Genomic DNA, 21,440 nt, shown 5'->3' with positions numbered 1-21,440 from the left:
CCTATTGCTGTATCATTGCCCACCGAGAGAAAGGTTAGTGTGTTGGGGGGCTTATCTAGCTTTCATATTAAGGAACTACAAGGGTGTAACAGTCAGAGGGAATGGGCTGGGTCTGGGAGCCAAAAGTTGGTTGTCCGGCTCAGGTTTTTGAAACCTCTCCTGTGTTTCTTCCTGCCCAACTCAGGTGCTGATGAATTTTTCGACCTGAGCGCCGACGTCTCTGACATCAAGCACCCCTTCACCAAGAGGGACCATGTCTTTGCCAAGTTAAATCTCCAGCTGCAGGGCGGCTCCGTCACTTTGCTGCATGCGGAGAGGCGGAGCCTTCGAGCCGAGGAAAGAGCTTTCATGCAGCTGGAATTTTCAGGTACAGAAAAAGCCCTGTTTTGTCATTCGTTTCTGTTTTTCAGCAGCTAGCATCTGGGTCTAAATGCCACCAGGGCCATTGTTCTGATGCACTTCAGGGGATAACCCTGTTGGCTGTTATGAAATGAAGGAAGTAAGAACTGGATCAGATGAATGGTTCACCTGCTCCCACGTCTTGTTCCTCACACCAATCCACCAGATGCTCTTGGAAGTCATATAAGCAGATCATATAGATCAGAAGAAGAAGAGTTTGGATTCATATCCCACCTTTCTCTCCTGTAAGGAGACTCAAGGTGGCTTACAAACTCCTTCCCTTCCTCTCCCCACAATCAAACCCAGTTCTCCAGATTACAGTCCACCTGCCCTTAACCACTACTCCACTCTGGGTCTCATGAACAGAACCATCTCCCCAGCAGAGGTGCCCTGCCCCCAAGCCTGGAGTTTCCAACTGAGCCCTCGTGGTCAATTGATGTAGGTGGATATTGTCTTTCGTGCATTTCCTCTGTTCCCTTGGTAGCCACCTAAGGGGGCCATCATTAAATCCCATGGCAGTGAGTGCCACTTATGATTGCAAGTTAGAGTACTTTCTTAATCCAGTGCTTATCAACTTCCTTGTGCAAAGTGTGGAAAGTGCTCTGCACCTCTCTAGCTTCTCCACAGATAAATGTATTAAGCCTACTATCATAACAAGGATCTCTCTGTGCATGTTCTCCAGGCGTGACGGTCCTAGCAGAATCCCTCCCTCGCAGAAATTCATCCCTTTTCAAAGTTCAGCCCATGTCTTCCTCCCATAGATTCAGCCACGCCAGCTGATCCATGGCTTCCTGTCCCAGCCTTCCCTGAACCTGTAAGCTGGCTACCCCTGCATCAAGGGGCCGATCAACCTGAGTTGGACCCTATCAGTTTTTCTGCTTAGTCTTGCCCGTTTCCCCTTCTTCCTAGCAGCCTTGTGTGGGTTTTGTTCAGGTAGCACCCCCACTGTTTTTAAAATAAGCTTTTAAAGGTGGATAAAACGGGGCCTCCTCTCTGTTTCACCAGCAGGAAAGCTGGTCGCATCCAAACCCTAAAATCAATATAAATGTTAGCATTTTTTTTTAAAGCATCAATTCTTTATTAAGGAGAACAATTAAGACTTGAAAATGCATTCTCTGGAAATCTTGTTGGTCTCCAAGATGCTACTGGAGTTGGCTGTGTACATGTACTGGAGTTGGATTGTACATCCGCTGACCAGCATGGCTACTCCTGACATGAAGTTTTGGTGTAATCTGTGTAAGCTTCTTGGGGGCAGGAGAAGCAGGAGAACTCTGAAAGTACTTGTGTGGTTTCTTGGGACAGCATTTGGCAATCGCTCATTTGGCAGTGGATGGCTTATGTCTTTCCTTCCACAATTCTTTGGATGCTGCCTCTCTTTTTTCTCGAGAGCACTGGCTGCTGCCCTGTTTCCAGCATCTTGGTCCTCCGAGACGATTAGCCCAGTGAAAAACATTGGCTAGAGTTCAGCCTTGGCAATTTAAATAGTGTTTGGCTGTGTACTGGCAAAGAACTTGGCTCATCTTCGGGCAAAATTCTTAGAAGGTGTCTGATTCCCTTACTGTTTGCCAAAAGAACCTGGGATGAACCAAGCTGAGTATTGCTTTGGTGGGGGTGGATGCCGTGCTCTTCGGGGCTGGCTCCAGCCTGGTGGAACTCTCTGTCAAGTTGATACCAGGACCCTGTGGAACCTTAGTCAACTTTGTAGGGTCTGAAAGACACAGATGTTCCATCGGACTTTCGGCTGACGCTATCTGCTAGTCCAATTTGTTCCATCTTGCCGGCCTCCCAATTTTCAAGTTGCACATTTTCAACCTGTACACCCCCTTTACCCTTCCCCCTGACAGTTTTTAACAAAGGGGCTAAGTTGAAACAGAGGATGAAGTATATTGTTAGGCTCGGAGTGTTTAAGATCTCAATGTTTTATATTGTAATATAGGAATTGTTTTAAAGTTTTAACCTTGTGTGTAAGCTGCCCTGAGCCCCAGATCCTATCCCGACACTAGCCACTACTCTGTACTTTTCGTGTTTCTCTTTATTATAATCTTGCTAGAAGAAATGTCTTGTTGTCAACTGTACCAATAGTCACAACTCTGGGGAGAAACTATTGCTCTGATGAGAAAACACAGGACACCTGCCTTGTAAGGTGAATGAGGCTTGCATAGGATGTATACAATGATCATTGTTGTTCTCAACAGCAAAAGGAAGTTGGCTGCGTCTCTTCCATTGGTCTCCAAACATCTTCTTCGGACACGAGTAATCAGAACGCTGGTAATATTTCCTTTCTTGCTGCAAATCTCGGCTTATATCAGAACACACCTGTACATGAATTCTGTATCTAGGTGTCACCAATTTCCTGACTGTGGTTATTGTGCTTCGATTCAGCTGCCGACCCCGTTGTTCCAGTGTTTGAGATGCTCTATGAGAGAAACCCTGCCCGCAGCAGTTTTGAGAGGCGCCTAGAAGTCAGTACCAGACCGCTAAATATTATTTACAATCCACAAGCCATTAAGAAAGTAGCTGATTTCTTCTACAAGGGAAGGATTCATACCTCAGGTTAACCTTTTTTTTGTTATATATACACATATATTATTTTATGTTTTTCAATTTATAGAGCACCCTTTCCTATATGGGCTCAGGGCAGCCTACATCGGTAGTTAATAACAATACAACATCAATAAATAAAGCATTCTTATCCTGTATCTGACACTATACATTTTTATATGGAAGGAACAATTAAATTTAATCCCCGTAAAATCAGCATTCATGTTGCGTACATTACAGAAAGAAGGGGAAAGGGAAGGAAAGAGGAGGGAAGAGAAGAGGAGGGGGAAGGAAGATAATTTAGATGGAAACCGTTGCTATTCCCAACCATAAATTTCTCATAGCGACCCCTGGTGGGGCTTTCAGGCAAGAGACATTCAGAGGTAGTTTGCCATTGTCTGCTTCCACCTCACAATCCTGGTTTTCCTTGGAGGTCTCCCATCCAAATATTAGACTAGGTTTTTTCATGGGTATTCCATAAAAAAAAGGGGGGGGGTTGTCTTACATTCTCATGCTAGCAATAATCTTTTGTGTGTGTATACATATATAGCTTTAAGGGTATTATGTTACATTCAAGGTTGTCTTCTTTTTGAGTAGAAAGACTGTTTGTGGTTGGAGACAAAACGATGCATTTTCCTTCTGTGTTTCTCGGCGCAGGTTTCGGATATCAGTCTGAGCTCGAGCTCCGGGTGGCCGAAGCTGCTCGGAGACAGTACAACAAGCTCAAAATGCAAACCAAGGCAGAAATCAGACAAACCATTGACCGTTTACTGGTGGGGGACTTCATCGTAAGTGAGATGAAAATGAGCCAAACCATTGCTTTGGTTCCATACCTGGGATGTGTGTATATAAAGGAATTTAATGTAAGCCTAGCTGGTAAATTAGACAAAACGGGAGAATAACCAACCAGGCCTCCATTGGCAGGGAAAGAACAGAACCTTTTTGTCATCATTCATTTTAACACCAACACCAATAAAAGCTCCAAACTAGACACAAATGAAAACAATAGAAACACAATACGGCCCAGTCATCGCTTTGCTCTGCACTCAGAGTTGTTGCAGGTGACCTTAACATAAGGCCGGCCTATAGATAAAGGACGAGAACCAACAGGCGCACATATGGACTTGAAAAAAGCAGAAGCCATTCATTGTCATTCCCTTGTTATGATCCTAGATTAGCCAACAGCAGCATGAGAGCACAAGCTAAGCACAAATTAACACAATAGAAAACAATCCGCACAAAGAAAATCAGTAAAAAAGGTTTGACCTGGTTAAACAGAGGCGTCAACAGAATGGTCGAGGCGTCTGCTTCCTCGTTGACTAAGCTAAAGCGCAAAATTTGGCTGCCCGAAGGGTGGCTTCATTAAGGCAAACTACAAGATGAGTAGATAACGTAAAATGTATCAGATCTGTCAGGAAAACTTGGGCAAAGCTGGAGTAAGTTTACGGTTATAAAATTAACGGTGATGAGACACATGTTGAACATTCATTTGGCAAAAAAAAGATTCAGATAATTATGATTTTCCTTTTTAATAGCTATACCTTTTTCAGGATAAAGGTGACACCAGATTTCAGAATTCATCTGCCATTTCCTGGACCATCTTTGTTCCAGAATTCTCTGTTTGGGTCCTAGTGCCTATCTGGTTCTACCCCCAAGTGGAGCATCTTATAACAAAGACTGTCCAGGAAATGGCAAATGAATTCTCGAAAGTTTTGGTATTTGCCTCGCAGCAGAGCTGAAGGTAGAATGTTGAAATAGGTAAAGACCTAGGCTTAGTAGTGTTCAGGAAATTCTAAGGCACTGTTATCTGAACTAGTTTGGTCTGTTCCCTTTTAGTTTGGGGGAATTAGCAGGGACAGACCTTGCAATGTGAGAGACCATCTACAAGAAACCAGAATTCAGGAGATGTTTTTAACAATTTTATTAAAGAACCAACGATAATAAAAATACACACGATAATAAAAATACTCACGAACAGACATGTATGAGGTTTATAAACAGAAAAATGTTTTGAGAGTTCAAAATCCCCCTTCCAACTTCCTTTAAAAATTTTGTTTCCTGTTTCAGGAAGACAGCAAACGTTGGACCGTGTGCCTTGACATATCTGCCCCTCAAGTAATCTTCCCTGATGACTTTAAATTTGCAGATCCAGTTTTAGTGGTGATTGACTTGGGAAGAATGCTACTTACCAATTCTCGAGGTATGGTCAGAGTAAATATTAAAAATATCTATACGGGTGGCCCGTTGGAGAAAAATGGTGGGAGAAAGAAACAGATAATTATGATTTTCCATTTTAATAACTATACCTTTTTCAGGATGAAGATGACACCAGATTTGAGAATCCACCCGCCATTTCCTGGACCGTCTTTGTTCTAGAATGCTCCATTTGGGTCTTAGTACCTACCTAGTTCTGCCACCAAGGCACTAGGACCCAAGCGAGCATCTTAGAACAAAGACGGTCCAGAAAATGGCAGATGAATTCTCAAATCTGGTGTCATCTTTATCCTGAAAAAGTGGTGGGAGAAAGATTCAGATAATTATGATTTTCTTTTTTAATAACTATATGTGATTTTACATTTCTGTAATTTCATTATAGTTTGTCATTATAGTTATGCTAATCATTGTAATCAATTTTACTTATTCTATGTACTGTTTGTACTATTATGTTTTGGAAACGGACTGCAAATAAATGATTTGATTGGCTAACCTTAAACTATCTTCTGTTGGTTGCCTTTGCTAATGGTTGCCTTTACTAATGAAAGCAGGGAAAAGGGCAAGCTGTAATTTTTTGAAGCTGACACATATAAACAAATATTTGCTCTGACCAGTCTTTTTCTCTCCCATCTTCTCAATGTCTAGAGGAGCATAAAAGGAAGAGTCCAGAGGGACCGTCGCTGGATTTGAGTGAACTGAGCGATGATGAATACATGACCCCACTCGCCACCCCTCCCAGCTCCCCGCCTCCCGAAGCCAGCGGTAGAAAAAACCCCGAGTTCGCGGGAGTCGAAATCAGCGAAGAACAGCTTCACGCCCATTTGATGAGTAAAAAAATGTACGAGACCTACAGCTTGTCGTTTATGGACCTTCAGATCATGGTTGGGAGAGTGAAAGACAACTGGAAGCACGCTCAGGACAGCGATGTCGGCCCGACGCATGTAGTGGAGAAATTCAATGTTCACTTGCAGCTGGAACGCAGGTTGATATACACTTCAGATCCCAAATACCCTGGAGCCGTCTTGTCCGGGAATTTACCAGATTTGAAAATACACATCAACGAGGATAAAATAATAGCCCTGAGTAACTGCTTTGGAAGGCTGATTGCATCTGAAACCTCGAGTTCTTCGCACGTAGGGAAAGAGAAGATTTTCACAGGTCTGGACGAGCATGGAACCTTGCACAGTTCGGTCAAGAATTTAACCCAGAGCGTCATTGCTGTAGAGCAGCACACAAAGGAAGTCCTTGTCGAATCTCAGCTGCTTTTAGCAGAGTTCAAGGTGAACTGCATGCAGTTGGGTGTGGAGAGCAACGGCCGTTACATCTCGGTCCTCAAGGTTTTCGGCACGAACGCCCATTTTGTGAAGAGGCCTTACGATACCGAAGTCTCGCTCACCGTCCATGGCTTGCTCTTGGTCGACACCATGCAGACATATGGCTCCGACTTTGACCTCCTCATGGCTTCTCACAAGAATCTCCGTTTTGATGCCCCAACAGGAAGCCTACGCGATAGCAGGGCGCAGTCCCCCGCCGGCGGACCTTGCGAGGCATACCCAATGGATAGAACAGGCTTGACGTTAGCACGGCCTTCACCGCTGAGTGACTTGCCTGGCACCTTTCCTCCCCATGACGAATCCTTAATTAAACTGGAATATCAGTTTGTGAGTGCAGAATGTCCATCCATGAACTTGGATAGCACTCTCCAAGTGATATCGGTGCAGATGAACAACTTGGATATCATTCTAAACCCAGAGACCATTGTCGAGCTGATCGGCTTCCTCCAGAAATCCTTCCCAAAGGAGGATGACTCTAGCCCTCAGCCGTTAATGACCGACTTGGAAAGAAGCTTCAGCGACCAAGGATCCTTCCAGTCTACCTATGCCCAATGTACAGAAGTAGCAGTAGATATTCACTCATTAAACATACTTCTCCTTCGGACTATTACAATGGTCAATGGAGAAAAATTTGGCAGAAAGATTGCAACGGCGAGCATCGGGGGCACCAAAGTGAATGTCTCCATGGGCAGTAGGGTGGAAATCAACGGGTCTCTGGGTTGTTTGCACCTTATGGATTTGACCCAGGATAACATTAAAAACCAGTATGTTGTAAGTATCGGGAATACTGTAAGGTATGAACATTTCCTTTCTGACATGGGTGACTTCAAGTCTGCGTTTCTCCAGTTCGATGACGCCAGCAGTCTCCCGGATGCTTTGAGCTTCACATTTGCCGAAAAGTCACAAGAGGAATGTTCGCTCCACCTTCGGATGGCGTCTTTGCATTACAACCATTCGGCGAAGTTTCTGAAAGAGATCACCTTATCCATGGACGAGCTCGAGGAGAACTTCTGCGGCATGCTGAAGAGTGCGGCGACCAAGGTGACGACTGTCTTGGCCACCAAAACCGCTGAGTATTCTGAAATGGTATCTTTGTTCGATACGACGCCTCGACCGAAGGACTCCTTTTCCTTTGAAAGCAACGAAGGCGAGGAGCTCCCGCAACCGCGTCCCAAAAGCGAAACCATCAAACTGATTTTAAACATCAACGTCGAGTCCCCAGTCGTATCCATACCCCGCAAGCCTGGAAGCCCCGAGTTGCTGGTGGGGCACCTTGGGCAAATATCCATCCAGAATTTCGTGGCCGGAGAGGACAGGTCGACGAGAGACCGGCTTCAGGTGGAGATCAGGGACATTAAGATGTATTCTCTAAACAGCAGTCACTTGGCAGGCAAGAGAGAAGTGGTTTCTGAGATTCCACATGCAATGCATCCTCCAGGACCTGCCAGCAGTCAGGAAGATTCCCACTTCACTCGTCATGATTTCTTTGAGTCATTACATAAAGGTCACGGTGAGTTGCACTAACTGTCCCACCTCCCTGATCTCTCTGTTGGTTTTATTGACAAACATGATTGCGAAAAAGGCTTACTGTCCAGTCATTCTATTTTATTTTTATTGATTTTATTTAACACATTTATTCACTTAAAACATTTTATTAGCCACCTTTCTTCCTTATAGGAACGCAAGGCGAATTACATAACATATAATACAATCTCTAAAAATAAACTCCCTGGCATTAAGATTGGTTCCTGTTTCACAGACAAACACGGTAATTCTTTGCCCCTTTAACAACTAGATTCGAATCCAGTCGCACTTACAGACCACCATGATTTTTAGAGTATAAACTTTCAAGAGTCAATGTTCCCTTCCAGTAGGCCATTGCTTTCACATCCTACATGTGAGCTCCCAAAGGCACCTGGTGGGCCACTGCGAGTAGCAGAGAGCTGGACTAGATGGACTTTGGTCTGATCCAGCTGGCTTGTTCTTATGTTCTTATGTATGTTCTTTGTGCCTTCTCAATTACAGCTTTTCATATTTTGAACGATGCTACGATCCAGTTCAGAATGGAGAAGTTTCCTGTCGAGAGAGATGCGGAGTTGACTTTCTTTATAGCTGAGGATGTTGAAACTTCAAGCATTATGAGAATTGAGGGGAAGTTTGTTAACCCTTTGCAGGTAAAGTAAATTTCTAACTCTCCCACTTTCTCCCGAGTAGATAAAGTTTCACCTTAGGTGGCAAACATTTAAACAAAAACAGTCTGGTAACACTTTAAAGACTTTATTGTTTTTTAATTCTTATTTTTTATCTTTTTATTCTTGGCTGGGTGTTTTAATGCTGGATTTTAATTATCATCTTTCAGGGTTTTAAAATTATTTTATATTGCAAGGCACCTTAGTTAGGTTCGTAGAGAAGGAAGAGACCCCAAAGGCCATCAAGTCCAACCCCCTGCAATGCAGGAACACACAATCAAAGCACTCCTGACAGATGGCCATTCAGCCTCTGTTTGAAAACCTCCAAAGGAGACTCCACCACTCTCTGGGGTAGTGCATTCCACTGTCAAAACAGCCCTTACTGTCAGGACGATTTTCCTGATGTTTAGGTAGAATCCCTTTTCCTTCACCTTAAACCCATTACTCCTGGTCCTAGTCTCTGGAGCAGCAGAAAACAAACTTGCTCTCTCACCAACACGACATCCCTTCAGGTATCTACACACGGCTATCATGTCACCTCTTAACCTTCTCTTCACCAAACTAAACATCCCCAGCTCCCTAAGTCTCTCCTCGTAGGGCCTGGATCCCAGACCTGTTACCATTTTGGTTGCCCTCCTCTGAACCCGTTCCAACTTGTCAATGTCCTTCGAGTAAGGGTTTCCCCCTCACCCGGAACCATGAGATGCACATGTTTAGGTTAATAAAATGTATCAAAACGGAGAAATGTTAATGTTGGATGTTTCCTTGCCCCCCTCCCCCGTTGAATGCAGGTGGTATTGGCAAAACATGTATATGAACAAGTTTTGCAGACTCTTGACAACCTAGTTTACACCGAAGATCTGACAAGGCCCTCGTCTGCCTTCCCATCCGCTGCTTATCCCTCTTCCGGTTCTCCATCTGCATCGCTCCGAAGCACAAGCTCCGACTTCTCCACAGATAGGAAGGAGAATGGACTTTTCAGCCATTCCAGTTTTTCCACTGTTTCAAGCAAATTCATTCCCATCAAGGAAGTGCCGCAGTCTTTTACCCAGATCCAAGCCAACTTCCATATATCTGAGCTGCAGGTCCAGTTAAGTGGCGACCTTACGCTTGGAGCCCAGGGTCTGGTTAGCTTAAAATTTCAGGATTTCGACGTTGAGTTTACCAAAGATCACCCTCACACCTTATCCATTCAGATTGCCTTACGGTCTCTGCTGATGGAGGACCTTCTAGAGAAGAATCCAAATTCTCTGTATAAGAACCTCATGGTGTCCCGCGGAGCACCCAAACCATCCAGCTTAGCTCACAAAGAGTATCTTTCCCAATCTTGTCCCTCTGTTTCTAATGTGGAATATCCAGAAATGCCCCGTTCTCTCCCTTCACACATGGAAGAAGCCCCCAATGTATTTCAGTTGTACCAGCGACCTACTTGCATCTCCCACAAGAAACAAAAAGACGACGTGGATTCGGGCTACCCCTTGACTCCCCCTCCTTCCCCTTCTGGAAACAAGCCAGGATCTCCTTGTGGGAAGAGCGACTTTGATGATTCTTTGGTTCACATCAACATGTTGCTGGTAGACAAGAAACATCCGGAGTTCTCTTCTCGTTTCGGCAAAATCAACCGCAGCGTGGATGTCGACTTCAACTGTCTGGATGTCTTAATAACTCTCCAGACCTGGGTGGTGATTCTGGATTTCTTTGGGATCGGATCCACCGCTGAGAACCACAGCATGAGGCTGCAACCCGAAGACGTTCAGCAGGCGGTGAAGTCGGAAGCGAGCGTCTTGTCCGATTTGGAATTCCAGGATTCTGTGAACACCAAACTGGACTTGAAGGTATGAGAGAGACCTTTAATACTGAGGACTTTTGTTGTGGGAAATTGTTTCATTTGCAGCTTACCAATTTTGAGTGGTCATGTTTTTGCTGGGACTTTGAGTATCTTAGAACTGTGGTTGCCTTCGTGGTTTAGAACCAGGCAGTGGTTGAGGCTGACCTTTGTTGAACGTGGTCTGAACACATGAAGCTGTCTTACACTGGATCAGAACCTTGGTCCACCAAGATCCATATTCAGAGATCAGCAGCAGCTTCCCAGGTTCTTAAGTAGCAGAGTTTTTTTCATCACATATTAAGTGATTATTTTTTTTAACTGGGGATGCCTGCGATCGAACCTGAAATCTGCAAACAAAGCAGTTCCTGTACCACTAAGCCACAGCCCCTTCCTGAACTGGGTCTTGCATGTGTACTGAGAGCCAGCATGGTGTAGCGGTTACGAGTGGCAGTCTCTGATCTGGAGAGTTGGAGTTGTTTCCCCACTCCTACAAATGAAACCTGCTGGATGACCCTTGGTTAGTCTCAGTTCTTTCAGGACTCTCTCAGCACCACCTGCCTCATAAGGTGCCTGTTGGGGGGAGAGGAAGGAAAGGAGTTTGTATGTTGCTTTGAGACTCCTTCCAGTTATGAAAAGCGGGGTATAAATCCAGACTCCTCAAATCTGGTGACTCGACCTCTCTGTGCCTGGATACTAATTTGGCATTTTGTAGCCAGCAATGCACTACACATCTCTCCCTTTTGCAGACGTGTTCTGCCGCATCGTTCTAATTTACCTGCCCTTCGTATCCTGATCTCATATGGGTGACCTGCTCTTTTTTTTTTAAGTGTGTCGCATTGGACTGAAGAGCAAGAGTTATACATTAATAGCACTGTGAAGGCTGCAGGCTGCGTATTTCAGGAATTGGTACCAATCTCACCTCTTTCCTAAGCTAAACCATGGGTCCATTCCCTTGGTCCTTTGGTCCTGGAATAAAGGCGTACCACTGAGATTGCTTCATGAGTTGAACATCTCCAAGCTGACCACCCACGTGGAAATGATCGGTGAGTCTGCGCTATCTTCTCCTTTCTATAGGAACAGAGTGGCTCATTGGAATAGTTTTCATACTCCCCAGTTGCGTGGTGTAGTGGTGAAGAGCAGGTACACTCTAATCTGGAGAACCGGGTTTGATTCCCCGCTCTGCCACTTGAGCTGTGGAGGCTTATCTGGTGAACCAGATAAGCTTGTGCACTCCAACACATGCCAACTGGGTGACTTTGGGCAAGTCACAGTTCTTCAGAGCTCTCTCAGCCCCATTCACCTCACAAGGTGTTTGTTGTAGGGGGGGGGGGATGGAAAGGAGATTTTAAGCCCCCTTGAGTCTCCTTACAGGAGGGAAAGGGGGGATATAAATCCAAACACTTCTTCAAACTCTTCTTCATTTGCCATAAATCTTTTAAGCAGTCCTTCAAAGTAGGTTTCATGTTGCTGCTGTCTCCTGATTTATTTTTTTGAGCCACCGGTTCCTGGCTGAAATGATAGTTTTTTAAGTCAGCTGGTAGGAACCTCCTTGAGCTCATCAGATAGTTCAGGGAATCTACAATTCCCATCAGCCCCCCCCCTACCAGCATGGCCAATTGGGCCATGCTGACAGAACTGATGGGGAATTATAGTTCCAGGCTATCTGGAAAACCTCCAGGGATTCTACCCCGCTTTTAAGATGCTTACTGAAAAAGTATCTCCTTTTGAAAACTGAATTAACTAAAACCAATGTGGTTTGTGCGAAGCCTGTGACTTCCAATTCTGCCAGACTGAAAACCAGATGGAGGATTGGAGCCATTTAAATGCAGATTGATTCGCCGGAGGGGTCGGTCTCCAAATTCTCACCTTCCACAAAGATGCAGCCTCCCCGGCCTTGAATTAATTTTTCAATCTATTTGCGAGCAAGATTCTGTCCAGAAATGTCAGAATGGATTTCTATTTGTGCAGAAGGTGACCTGGTGCTTCAAGGGAGCATCGGCAGCTCTGTCTTGGGTAATGACCTTACCGCACCGGGGAACTTTGCGACTGAAACGCTTTTACTCACCAAGGGGTGAAAAACGCTCGTCTTTCAGGATCCCATAAGTAAGCTGGAGGTTATGCTTCCTTCTGAGAGGATCTTGCAGAGTTCATTTAAGGATTGCAGAGCACCCTGAAATTCTATCTCTGTGTTTACATCTGGCCACCAGTAACATTGGGAAGACTCCCACACTTTTTCGTAACCATTTGTATGATATGTATAAGGATCTTGGGTGCTGTGTGGTTTCCGGGCTGTATGGCCATAAATTCACAGCAGCATTCTCTCCTGGCGTTTACATACCATCTGTGGCTGGCATCTTCAAGAGCTGGGTGCATCTTCATCTTCTATCTTTATTCCTCACAGAAGATGCCAGCCACAGATACCAGACGCAGCGTCGGGAGGGAAATGCTGCTAGAATTCTGACCATGCAGCCCGGAATGCACAGCACTCCAAGTGATTTCGGACTGTGAAAGCCTTCTAACGAGTACATTAAAAGGATCTGTTGACACTCAGGGAAAAAAAAATATGCAATAGTAAAGTTCCATTCATCAGTCCTTGCTAAAATTAATGTGCTTTGTTCCCTGCCTGTGGGATCTCAGCTGCATGAGTTGATTCACATCAGGGTGTCTCAGGAAGGGTTCTTGGGATCAGGGCTAGGTGTTAGGACTTTAGTCCTGACAGCTAGCTTTCCAGCCCTCCTGTGATTTGAGACATGTTTGGTTCCAATGCAAAGTGGTGAAATTTTGCTCAATCTTGCCCAGTTCCCTTTGCTATTAAACACATCAGTCCCATAATCCCCATCAAAGGGTGGGGAGGTCAGAAAGAAGCTCCCTCTGGCCTTTTCCACTAGCAGGAAAGCTAGATGAGTCCATGGCATCGGTTTCCCATCAGACCCCTAATACTGAGACAACCCGCTGTCCACAGCAGGTTCGGATGATACTCGGTAGAGCTCCCTGAAACTTCTCTTTCCTTGTCAGGTATGTCCGCCCTGATCCACTGCTGCAGAGAGATTATGACATGCGCGTGAGCCTGCGGATGGCTTCGGTGCAGTACGTTCACACCCAGCGCTTCCAAGCAGAGGTGGTGTCTTTCATCCAGCATTTCACTCTCGAAAGCTCCAGGACGCGTCTTAGCTTGCCAGAAACCCAGCGATCGAAGAAGGGCGAGGCGGGTATGCTTCTGTGGGGCTCTTTTGCAGCAATTTGAAGCATGGGTGGATTCTTCTAGCTGTTGGAGAAAGCCTCATGGTCATTACATTGCAAAAATAAGAAGAGAAGAAGAGTTTGAATTTATATCCCCCTTTCTGTCCTGTAAGGAGTCTCAAAGGGGCTTACAATCACCTTCATACCCAGCAAAGAGACCCTGTGAGTGGTGGGCTTTAATCTTTACAATCTGGGAATATTTGTTACCCCATATATCCCCCTGGTCGGTACACCCCTGGTCATGCCATTGTACTATATTTTTTAGACGACTTCTGCTTGTTCTTAGGTAAGAGACCAGGCCCAGCGGGCCTCCAGAGTGCTCCTGGACATCGAAGCGGGCGCGCCTGTCCTCTTGATCCCCGAAAGCTCCAAGTCCAACCACCTGATCGTGGCCAATCTCGGCAAGCTTAAAGTCAAAAACAGGTTCCTGTTTGCTGGCAGCCTAGGTACCTTCTCGCTGAAAGATAAGGTGAATCTCTTTAATACCTCTCGCTTTGCTTGCCGAACCCTAGGTACTGCAGCCAAACCGAGCCGGCACTTCGAGACATTCTATGTGCCATCAATTAGCTTGGGTTGTAATATTTCTGTTCCTTCCTTTCTTGAGGATTTGATTTTGCAAGGCAGCGCGTGCATAAGGACCCCTGTTTATTTGTGGAGGTATGCTAGGCGTCCTTCGGAATGCTTTTTTTCTGCCGTTTTTTTTTTGCTACTGAACCCTGCGCCCCAATCCCGGCCTCCTCCCCAAACTTGTGGAATTCAGCCCTCGTCCAAATCTCCTTCAACATTTGGCTATCCAAAAAGTGCTGTTTGTATTTCCTAGCTCTATTGCAGAATTCCAGAAGGGTTGGTTTGATTTGGAACGTGGTTTGCTGTGTCTCTATGACTGTCCATTAGTCTCTCCAGAGGGTAAATGACTGGCTAAACCAGAGATGTGTGGGTTTGGGTAAAAGTGCATGTGTTTCTGCTTGCAGTCCGATGTTATGGAAACAGTTTATGGTATTGGCGATGCGTGCACAAAGTATGGGTAGCAGAGTACTCTCTTGACTGGTCAAACACTGCCCATTTATGCGTGCATGTGCCAGCAAGTCACAGATGGCTTACAGCAACTTTAGGCTTGTCAAGGCAAGATACATTCAAAGGTGATTTGCCATTTCCTGCCTCCATGAGGGCTGAGGGACTTCTGAAAGAACTGTAACCAGCCCAAAGTCACCCAGCAGGCCTCATGGGGTGGGGGGGGGGGGTGTGTTGGAAATCCAACCCAGTTCTCCAGATTAGAGAAGAAGAAGAGTTTGGATTTATATTCTGCCTTTCTCTCCTGTTAGGAGACTCAAGGTGACTTACAGGCTCCTTTCCCTTCCTCTCCCCACAACCAACATGCTCAGGAGGTGGTGGTGGGGGCTGAGAGAGCTCCCAGAAATGTGGGACCCCAGCCCAGGAGGTCACCCAGCAGGAATGTAGGGAGAGAGGAAAGCATCTGGTTCAGCTGAATAAGCCTCCTGCCACTAAGTGGTGGAGGATAGGGAATGTTTGGTCTCCTCTGGGATGGGAATGCTTCTTTTAAGCTCTATGCCACACCTGGCTTTAGAGTCTGCTGCCTTAACCATACATCATGCTGGCTTTACTGTCTATTTACTGAATGTTATTCATGTCCTTTTCTGCTTGTCATGAATCATTGACAGGACAGCTGTGTGGTGTTTAAAGAAAGGATGCAAAACCTATCTTTTCAAAGGCTGGTCCCAATGTGATGTATTTCATATCCCCGGGCTCCTTGCACACGGGGACTGGGAGGGGCTGGGCGATCCAGTCCCCCCTCTTTCTGGTCTCCCACGGAGCAGACAAGCATGCAGGAGAGGTGTTGAGGCTGAGGGGCCATTCAGTGGGGACCTCAGCAAAGAGACAGTTCCAGTGGCTGCCTTCTGCGCACGGCAGCCGTGTGTTTCTCTCTGTTTAACCAGCCGAAAATGGTGCAGCCGCGTCTCCTATAAAAGTGTCTGTTCTGTGGTGAATGTTGCAGAATGGCAAAGTTCCACTCAATTCTGGAGCTCATTGGCTTTTTGGGTTACTTTCTAGCAAGATTCGGCTCAGTTTTCTTCATCCCCGGGGACCCCGAAACACAGCATGAAGAAAGCGTCAAGTGCTGACGAATCCAAGGCAGCATCGAGTCCCTCAGAGGGGTTGTTTATGAAATTGCCATCTTCTGGACCCAGTCTGAAGCTGAAAAATGACCCTGCAGCATCTGTTTCAACTAAGCCTCCTAATCTACCCTCTTCGCCGGCACCGGACAGTCCAGGTAAGTTGCAGAAGGCTGGACCCCACGCATGAGATATTAGGGCTGCTCCTGGTGATAGCTCGGTGGATGGCTTTTATCAGTTGAGATACGCTGTTTAGAGGAACATTTGTTTTTGTTCCACAGAGAATTTGGCTGGGGGAGAATAACAATTATGGATTTATCTCTTGCAGAGGAACATGTCTGCCTGTTAGACTGCATTGTGGTCGATCTGCAGGATATGGATATTTTTGCGGCCGAAAGATTCCCCAGGGAATATTCGAAGGACTCGGAGGAAAGCAAGGTGGATATGACCTTCCCTTCCTACGTTGTCAGGCAGACGGGCAGAAGCCTCTTGGCTGACCCTTTCCGGCTGAAGCTGCAAGTGGAAAGAAACTTGGACAAGTAAGTTCTCCAGTTTTAGCTGGAAGGGTCTTTCCAACTTGTTTACGTGGTGATCCACTGTGCTTTTACTGGGTGCATTTAACATAGGTTCCTACCTGACAGGGAGAGGCACTCATGTGGGTCCAATTGACTAAACCCCCACCTGATGTCCACCTGATTCCACTGTTGAACAGCCCTTGCTGTCAGGAAGTTCTTCCTAATGTCTAGGTCAGGGGTAGGGAACCTGCGGCTCTCCAGATGTTCAGGAACTACAATTCCCATCAAGTTCTCTACCAGCATGGAATTTCAACCAATTGGCCATGCTGACAGAGGCTGATGGGAATTGTAGTTCCTGAACATCTGGAGAGCCGCAGGTTCCCTACCCCTGGTCTAGGTGGAATCTCTTTTCCTGTACCTTGAACCCATTACTCCTGGTCCTAGTCTCTGGAGCAGCAGAAAACAAGCTCGCTCCCTCTTCAACATGGCATCCCTTCAGCTATTTAAACATGGCTATCGTGTCACCCCTTAACCTTCTCTTCTCCAAACTAAACATACACAGTTCCCTAAGTCTATTCATTCAGGTCATGGATTCAAATGTTTCAAATAAAACAATAAATTAAAATAATTGGCATCCGCCAACTGTTGATTTTTCTGTAGGCAATTTGCTCATGTTGCGATACGGCAAATCTGTTTTGAACTTTTGCTGTAGGTCCTTGACCTGTGGACGATTTTTCTTTTGCAGAGAGATAAGCCACTCTGTTCCAGATATCTCCATTCACGGCAACCTGTCATCACTGCATTGTTTTCTGGATCTCAGTAAATATAAGCTGATCCGAGGACTCCTCGAGAATAATCTGGGGGAACCGATAGAGGAGTTCATGCGTCCGTATGACTTACAAGACCCGAGAATACACGTGAGAACATTGCGGTTTTCCAGCTGAAAATCGGCTCTAGGATAATCAGAGTTAGTTAATGTGTTCAGGTTAGGAATGCAGGATATGACAGGTCCATAGGTGAGAGTTACTGTGGATTTGGAGAAACTGAGACCTGGGTTCAAATTCCTGGTTTGCTGGGAATCTCACTGGGAAACCTTGGCCCCTTGGCCTACCCAGGGGATTGTTAAATGAAAATAGGGAAGAGAGAACTTTGTATTCCACTCCGAAGTACTTGGTGGAAGGGAAGGAATAAAAATATATTAGGTTGAGCTGTCAAAAGTTTTTTAGCCAAATGAAAAGGAGTTCTCAATTAAGCAGGCTTCCCCCCCCGCCCCCCAACTTTACATTACTGGCCCCTTTTTATCTTCGATGATGTTTTCATTCAAATGCCAGTTAATCTGCTGGATGGATTTAATCCACTGAAGTTCACTCAGCATTGATTCACAAACAGCGCAGGCCTTAGCAGAGTCACAACCTTCCAATTCCATTTGAAGTCCGTGCTTAGGATTACCCTGCAAGTTGTCTTTAGTGGGCTGACGTTAATATAGTTGGGACAGAAATATTCAGGAGATTTTTAGGATGAATGAAAATGAGGGCGAGGGGCAATAAATACCGTGTTTCCCCGAATATAAGACAGTGTCTTATATTAATTTTTGCTCCCAAAGATGCGCTATGTCTTATTTTCAGGGGATGTCTTTTATTTCTGTATTCTGTTCGTCAGGCATGCTTCCAAACAAAAACTTTGCTACATCTTACTTTTGGGGGATGCCTTATATTTCGCACTTCAGCAAAACCTCTACTACGTCTTATTTTCTGGGGATGTCTTATATTCGGGGAAACAAGGTATTGAAGGCAGGAAAAAAACATGAATACATGTGGTAACTGACCTTACTTGAATGTATTGGTTATAAATTCTGGTGGACTAAAAGGAACATATTTCATGGTTGAGATTCTTTATTTTTTGAAGACGAATGTTGGATGCTGGATTGTGTTTGCTCCAGGTGGGGCCAGGTAGTTTGAAGATACCTCATGTGGGTAATACCTTGAACGTGGGTAATATTTAGTGGTGAATTCAACCCCTTCTTTGTAATATTTATTCCTTTGCCCTTGTAGACTGTGTTGAGTGGAGAAGTGTACACCTCCGTGTCTTTCCTTATCGACATGGTCAACGTCAGTCTGGAACTGACAAACCCCCAAGGAAAGGATGGTTCACTAGCCAGGTATGTCGGTCTGCCAGTTTTTGCTCTGTGATTGATTATTGTGGCTGCAAGCTCTTAAAGTTGGCACTTTCGCTTCGGCAGCCTCGCAGTGTCCAACTGGGGCTTCAGCCTCAATTCCCCACCAGACCTTGCAGGGCGGCTTCAGGAAGCTGACGAAAGAGCAAGCTTTTAGGTTCTTTATCCTGGGATCTCGGATGATAAGAGAGCCAGGTGCTTTGACATTTGGTTGCCAAAGCTTGGGAAGAAACGTTGCTGATTTTTGCCCATCTGAGTCTAGCCTTGGTACTGCTGGGAATGAGTCTGAGAATAGATCAGCATGAAGGGTGGGGAGGGAGAGGAGTCGCCATCTGAGCTTGCTCTCACTGGTTTTTATATATCTGAATTGTTTTTATGCCTGTTTTATTGTTCGCCACCCTGAGCCCTGCTGGAGAGGGCGGGATATAAATGGAAAAATAAATAAAATGAATAGGATTTTTTTCTACTCGTATAAGACAGTTGCCCTGAGCTGGCTGCCTTGATCTCATCCACAAACAGGGTTGTTCCTGGTTGGATGAGAGACGAGAGTTTTCTGTTTGTTTTGCTTGAAACTGTGTAGGTTTGACTTCAAGAAGTCCAAATTGCTCTTTGAGAGTTTCTCAAACCAAACCAAATCCACAAACTTGGTCTCCCATTCCATGATGGCGTTTGACACGCGATACGCCGGGCAGAGGGCGTCTTTGGGGATGCCGAACGTGTTCAATTGCATCTTCCAGTCATCCAAGAACACGAGCACCCAGGGAGCAATTCAGATCGAGCTTCATTACAGGTAGGAGCCCTTTTCCGATGCTTCTGAACAACCCGCCCTCAGGGTTAGGAAGGCGGGTAGGTTCCCCTGGCACCCTGGAAATCTCCCCCAGCCACTCCAGGAATCCTGCATGGCATATGAGACTTCAGGATCAAATGTGTTCTGCTTGGGACACTGGATTGATCTTAGAGTTGTTAAAGACAAATACTTTCCCTCCTGAGATCACTGTGTCCGGTGCATTGCAAGAAATGATTGTTTTCATGAAGTCTCACGGTCTCGTTCCTGTGTGAAATTCCTCAGCAAAATCTGAGCGCCTCCTTAGTGTGCAGTGCGATGCGGGCATGTCGCCAGCGGCCATGAGAACTTGTGCTGAACTTCCAATAGCTTGATGCATATCCTATGGGAATGGGTCCTGTATAGAAGAAGAAGAAGAACAGGAGGAGGAGGAGGAGGAGGAGGAGGAGGAGGAGGAGGAGGAGTTTGGATTTATATCCCCCCTTTCTCTCCTGCAGGAGACTCAAAGGGGCTTACAATCTCCTTGCCCTTCCCCCCTCACAACAAACACCCTGTGAGGTAGGTGGGGCTGAGAGAGTTCCGAAGAACTGTGACTAGCCCAAGGTCACCCAGCTGGCGTGTGTGGGAGTGCACAGGCTAATCTGAATTCCCCAGATAAGCCTCCACAGCTCAAGCGGCAGAGCGGGGAATCTAACCCGATTCCTCCAGATTAGATACACGAGCTCTTAACCTCCTACGCCACTGTTGCTCCATCAATGCAGCCTGTCAGGGAGGCAGCACATGATGGCATCAGATGCACTTAATTCCAGTGTGGTGTACTGGTTGAGAGCAGGTGGATTTTAATCTGGAAAACTGGGTTTGATTCCCTACTCCTCCACCTGAGTGGCAGAGGCTTATCTGGTGAACGAGATGTGTTTCCTCACTCCTACATTCCTGCTGGGTGATCTTGGGCCAGTCCTTTGGAGCTCTCTCAGTCCCACCTGTCTCACAAGGTGTCTGTTGTGGGGAGAGGGAGGGAAAGGAGCTTGCCAGCCACTTTGAGTCTCCTTATAGGAGAGAAAGGTGAGGTATAAATCCAAACTCTTCTCCTTCTTCAAAATCGAATCTGGATACAGAAAAGTGTTAGGCTGAGACAGCAAAACTAAACAATTTATGAAGTGGGTCCTCAGCTGATACATATTTAGAAAAGAATGATAAAGAACAGCCCCCCAAAAAACAATAAAATCCAGAAGCTAATATAGAAATATCAATGCAAAGCATGGAAGCTCTAACCCAGAGGTGGGATCCAACCAGTTCTCACCACTTCTCTAGAAGTGGTTACTAATTTTTTCTGAGTGCCGAGAAGAGGTTACTAAAGCAACCTCCTGCCCAATAGGGACTGGAGGTGCGTGTGTGCGGCGGCGGCGGCGCCACTGTTTGAATCCCACCACCATCGGAACCTGTTATTAAAATTTTTGGATCCCACCACTGCTCTAACCCCCAAAGTTTATGCCTCACTGAATCTTAGGCCCCTTCCGTACATGCAGAATAAGGCAGTCTATTTTCAATGCATTTTGGAGCTGTGCGGAATAGCAAAATCCACTTGCAAACAATTGTGGAAGTGAATTGAAAGTGCATTATTCTGCATGTGTGGAAGGGGCCTTGGTCTTTCTCTTTGAGATGCCTAAGGGGACGTAAATCACATTCTTTGCTCACTGATTTGGGGGGGGGGGGTTGTCTTAGATCTACCAAGGATTCCTCCTGCTTCACCGTTGTCCTGAACAACCTTCGCGTGTTCCTGATATTTGACTGGCTCGTGCTCGTTCACGACTTCATACAGACGCCCAGCGACACCAAGAAGCCGCCCGACCTCACCCCTTCCCGGCAGCGCACCTGCAGCGCCGAAATGGCCATTATTCCCAAAGCAGTGAAGTGCGGGATCGTCACCAAACGTTCTTCCCTCCAGATCTCTGCCGAGAAGCAGCTGGAAGTCAAGATTAATGTGACGGGTGAGGCCAGTTTACTGTGTAGCAATCAATGGCCAGAGAGCACTGGAAACTGGTAGCAAGGAGAGGTTTTGATAGCGGAGACGCATTTGTTGGGTTTTGTGTT

The 21,440-nt window shown here is 45.9% G+C and overlaps 1 protein-coding gene across 1 annotated transcript in view; it reads left to right on the top strand.

Annotated features, from left to right (window-relative positions):
* VPS13D (vacuolar protein sorting 13 homolog D) overlaps window positions 1-21,440 on the top strand; it is a 121,340-nt gene that overhangs the window by 14,357 nt on the left and 85,543 nt on the right. Inside the window, 21 exon segments of the mRNA XM_048518838.1 lie at window positions 185-367; window positions 1,082-1,185; window positions 1,187-1,213; window positions 2,595-2,667; window positions 2,782-2,952; window positions 3,598-3,728; window positions 5,008-5,140; window positions 5,800-7,998; window positions 8,514-8,662; window positions 9,469-10,512; window positions 11,437-11,548; window positions 12,474-12,612; window positions 13,521-13,653; window positions 13,656-13,724; window positions 14,032-14,214; window positions 15,816-16,035; window positions 16,206-16,416; window positions 17,138-17,309; window positions 18,444-18,550; window positions 19,146-19,355; window positions 21,072-21,337. Coding sequence (XP_048374795.1) covers window positions 185-367; window positions 1,082-1,185; window positions 1,187-1,213; window positions 2,595-2,667; window positions 2,782-2,952; window positions 3,598-3,728; window positions 5,008-5,140; window positions 5,800-7,998; window positions 8,514-8,662; window positions 9,469-10,512; window positions 11,437-11,548; window positions 12,474-12,612; window positions 13,521-13,653; window positions 13,656-13,724; window positions 14,032-14,214; window positions 15,816-16,035; window positions 16,206-16,416; window positions 17,138-17,309; window positions 18,444-18,550; window positions 19,146-19,355; window positions 21,072-21,337 — 6,036 coding nt within the window.

The sequence above is a fragment of the Sphaerodactylus townsendi genome, linkage group LG16, assembly GCF_021028975.2.
Source record: "Sphaerodactylus townsendi isolate TG3544 linkage group LG16, MPM_Stown_v2.3, whole genome shotgun sequence".
In the NCBI taxonomy this organism is placed as follows: Eukaryota; Metazoa; Chordata; class Lepidosauria; order Squamata; family Sphaerodactylidae; genus Sphaerodactylus; species Sphaerodactylus townsendi.
The sequence above is the reverse complement of the archived record's forward strand: the minus strand, read 5'-3'. Positions and strand labels throughout refer to the sequence as shown.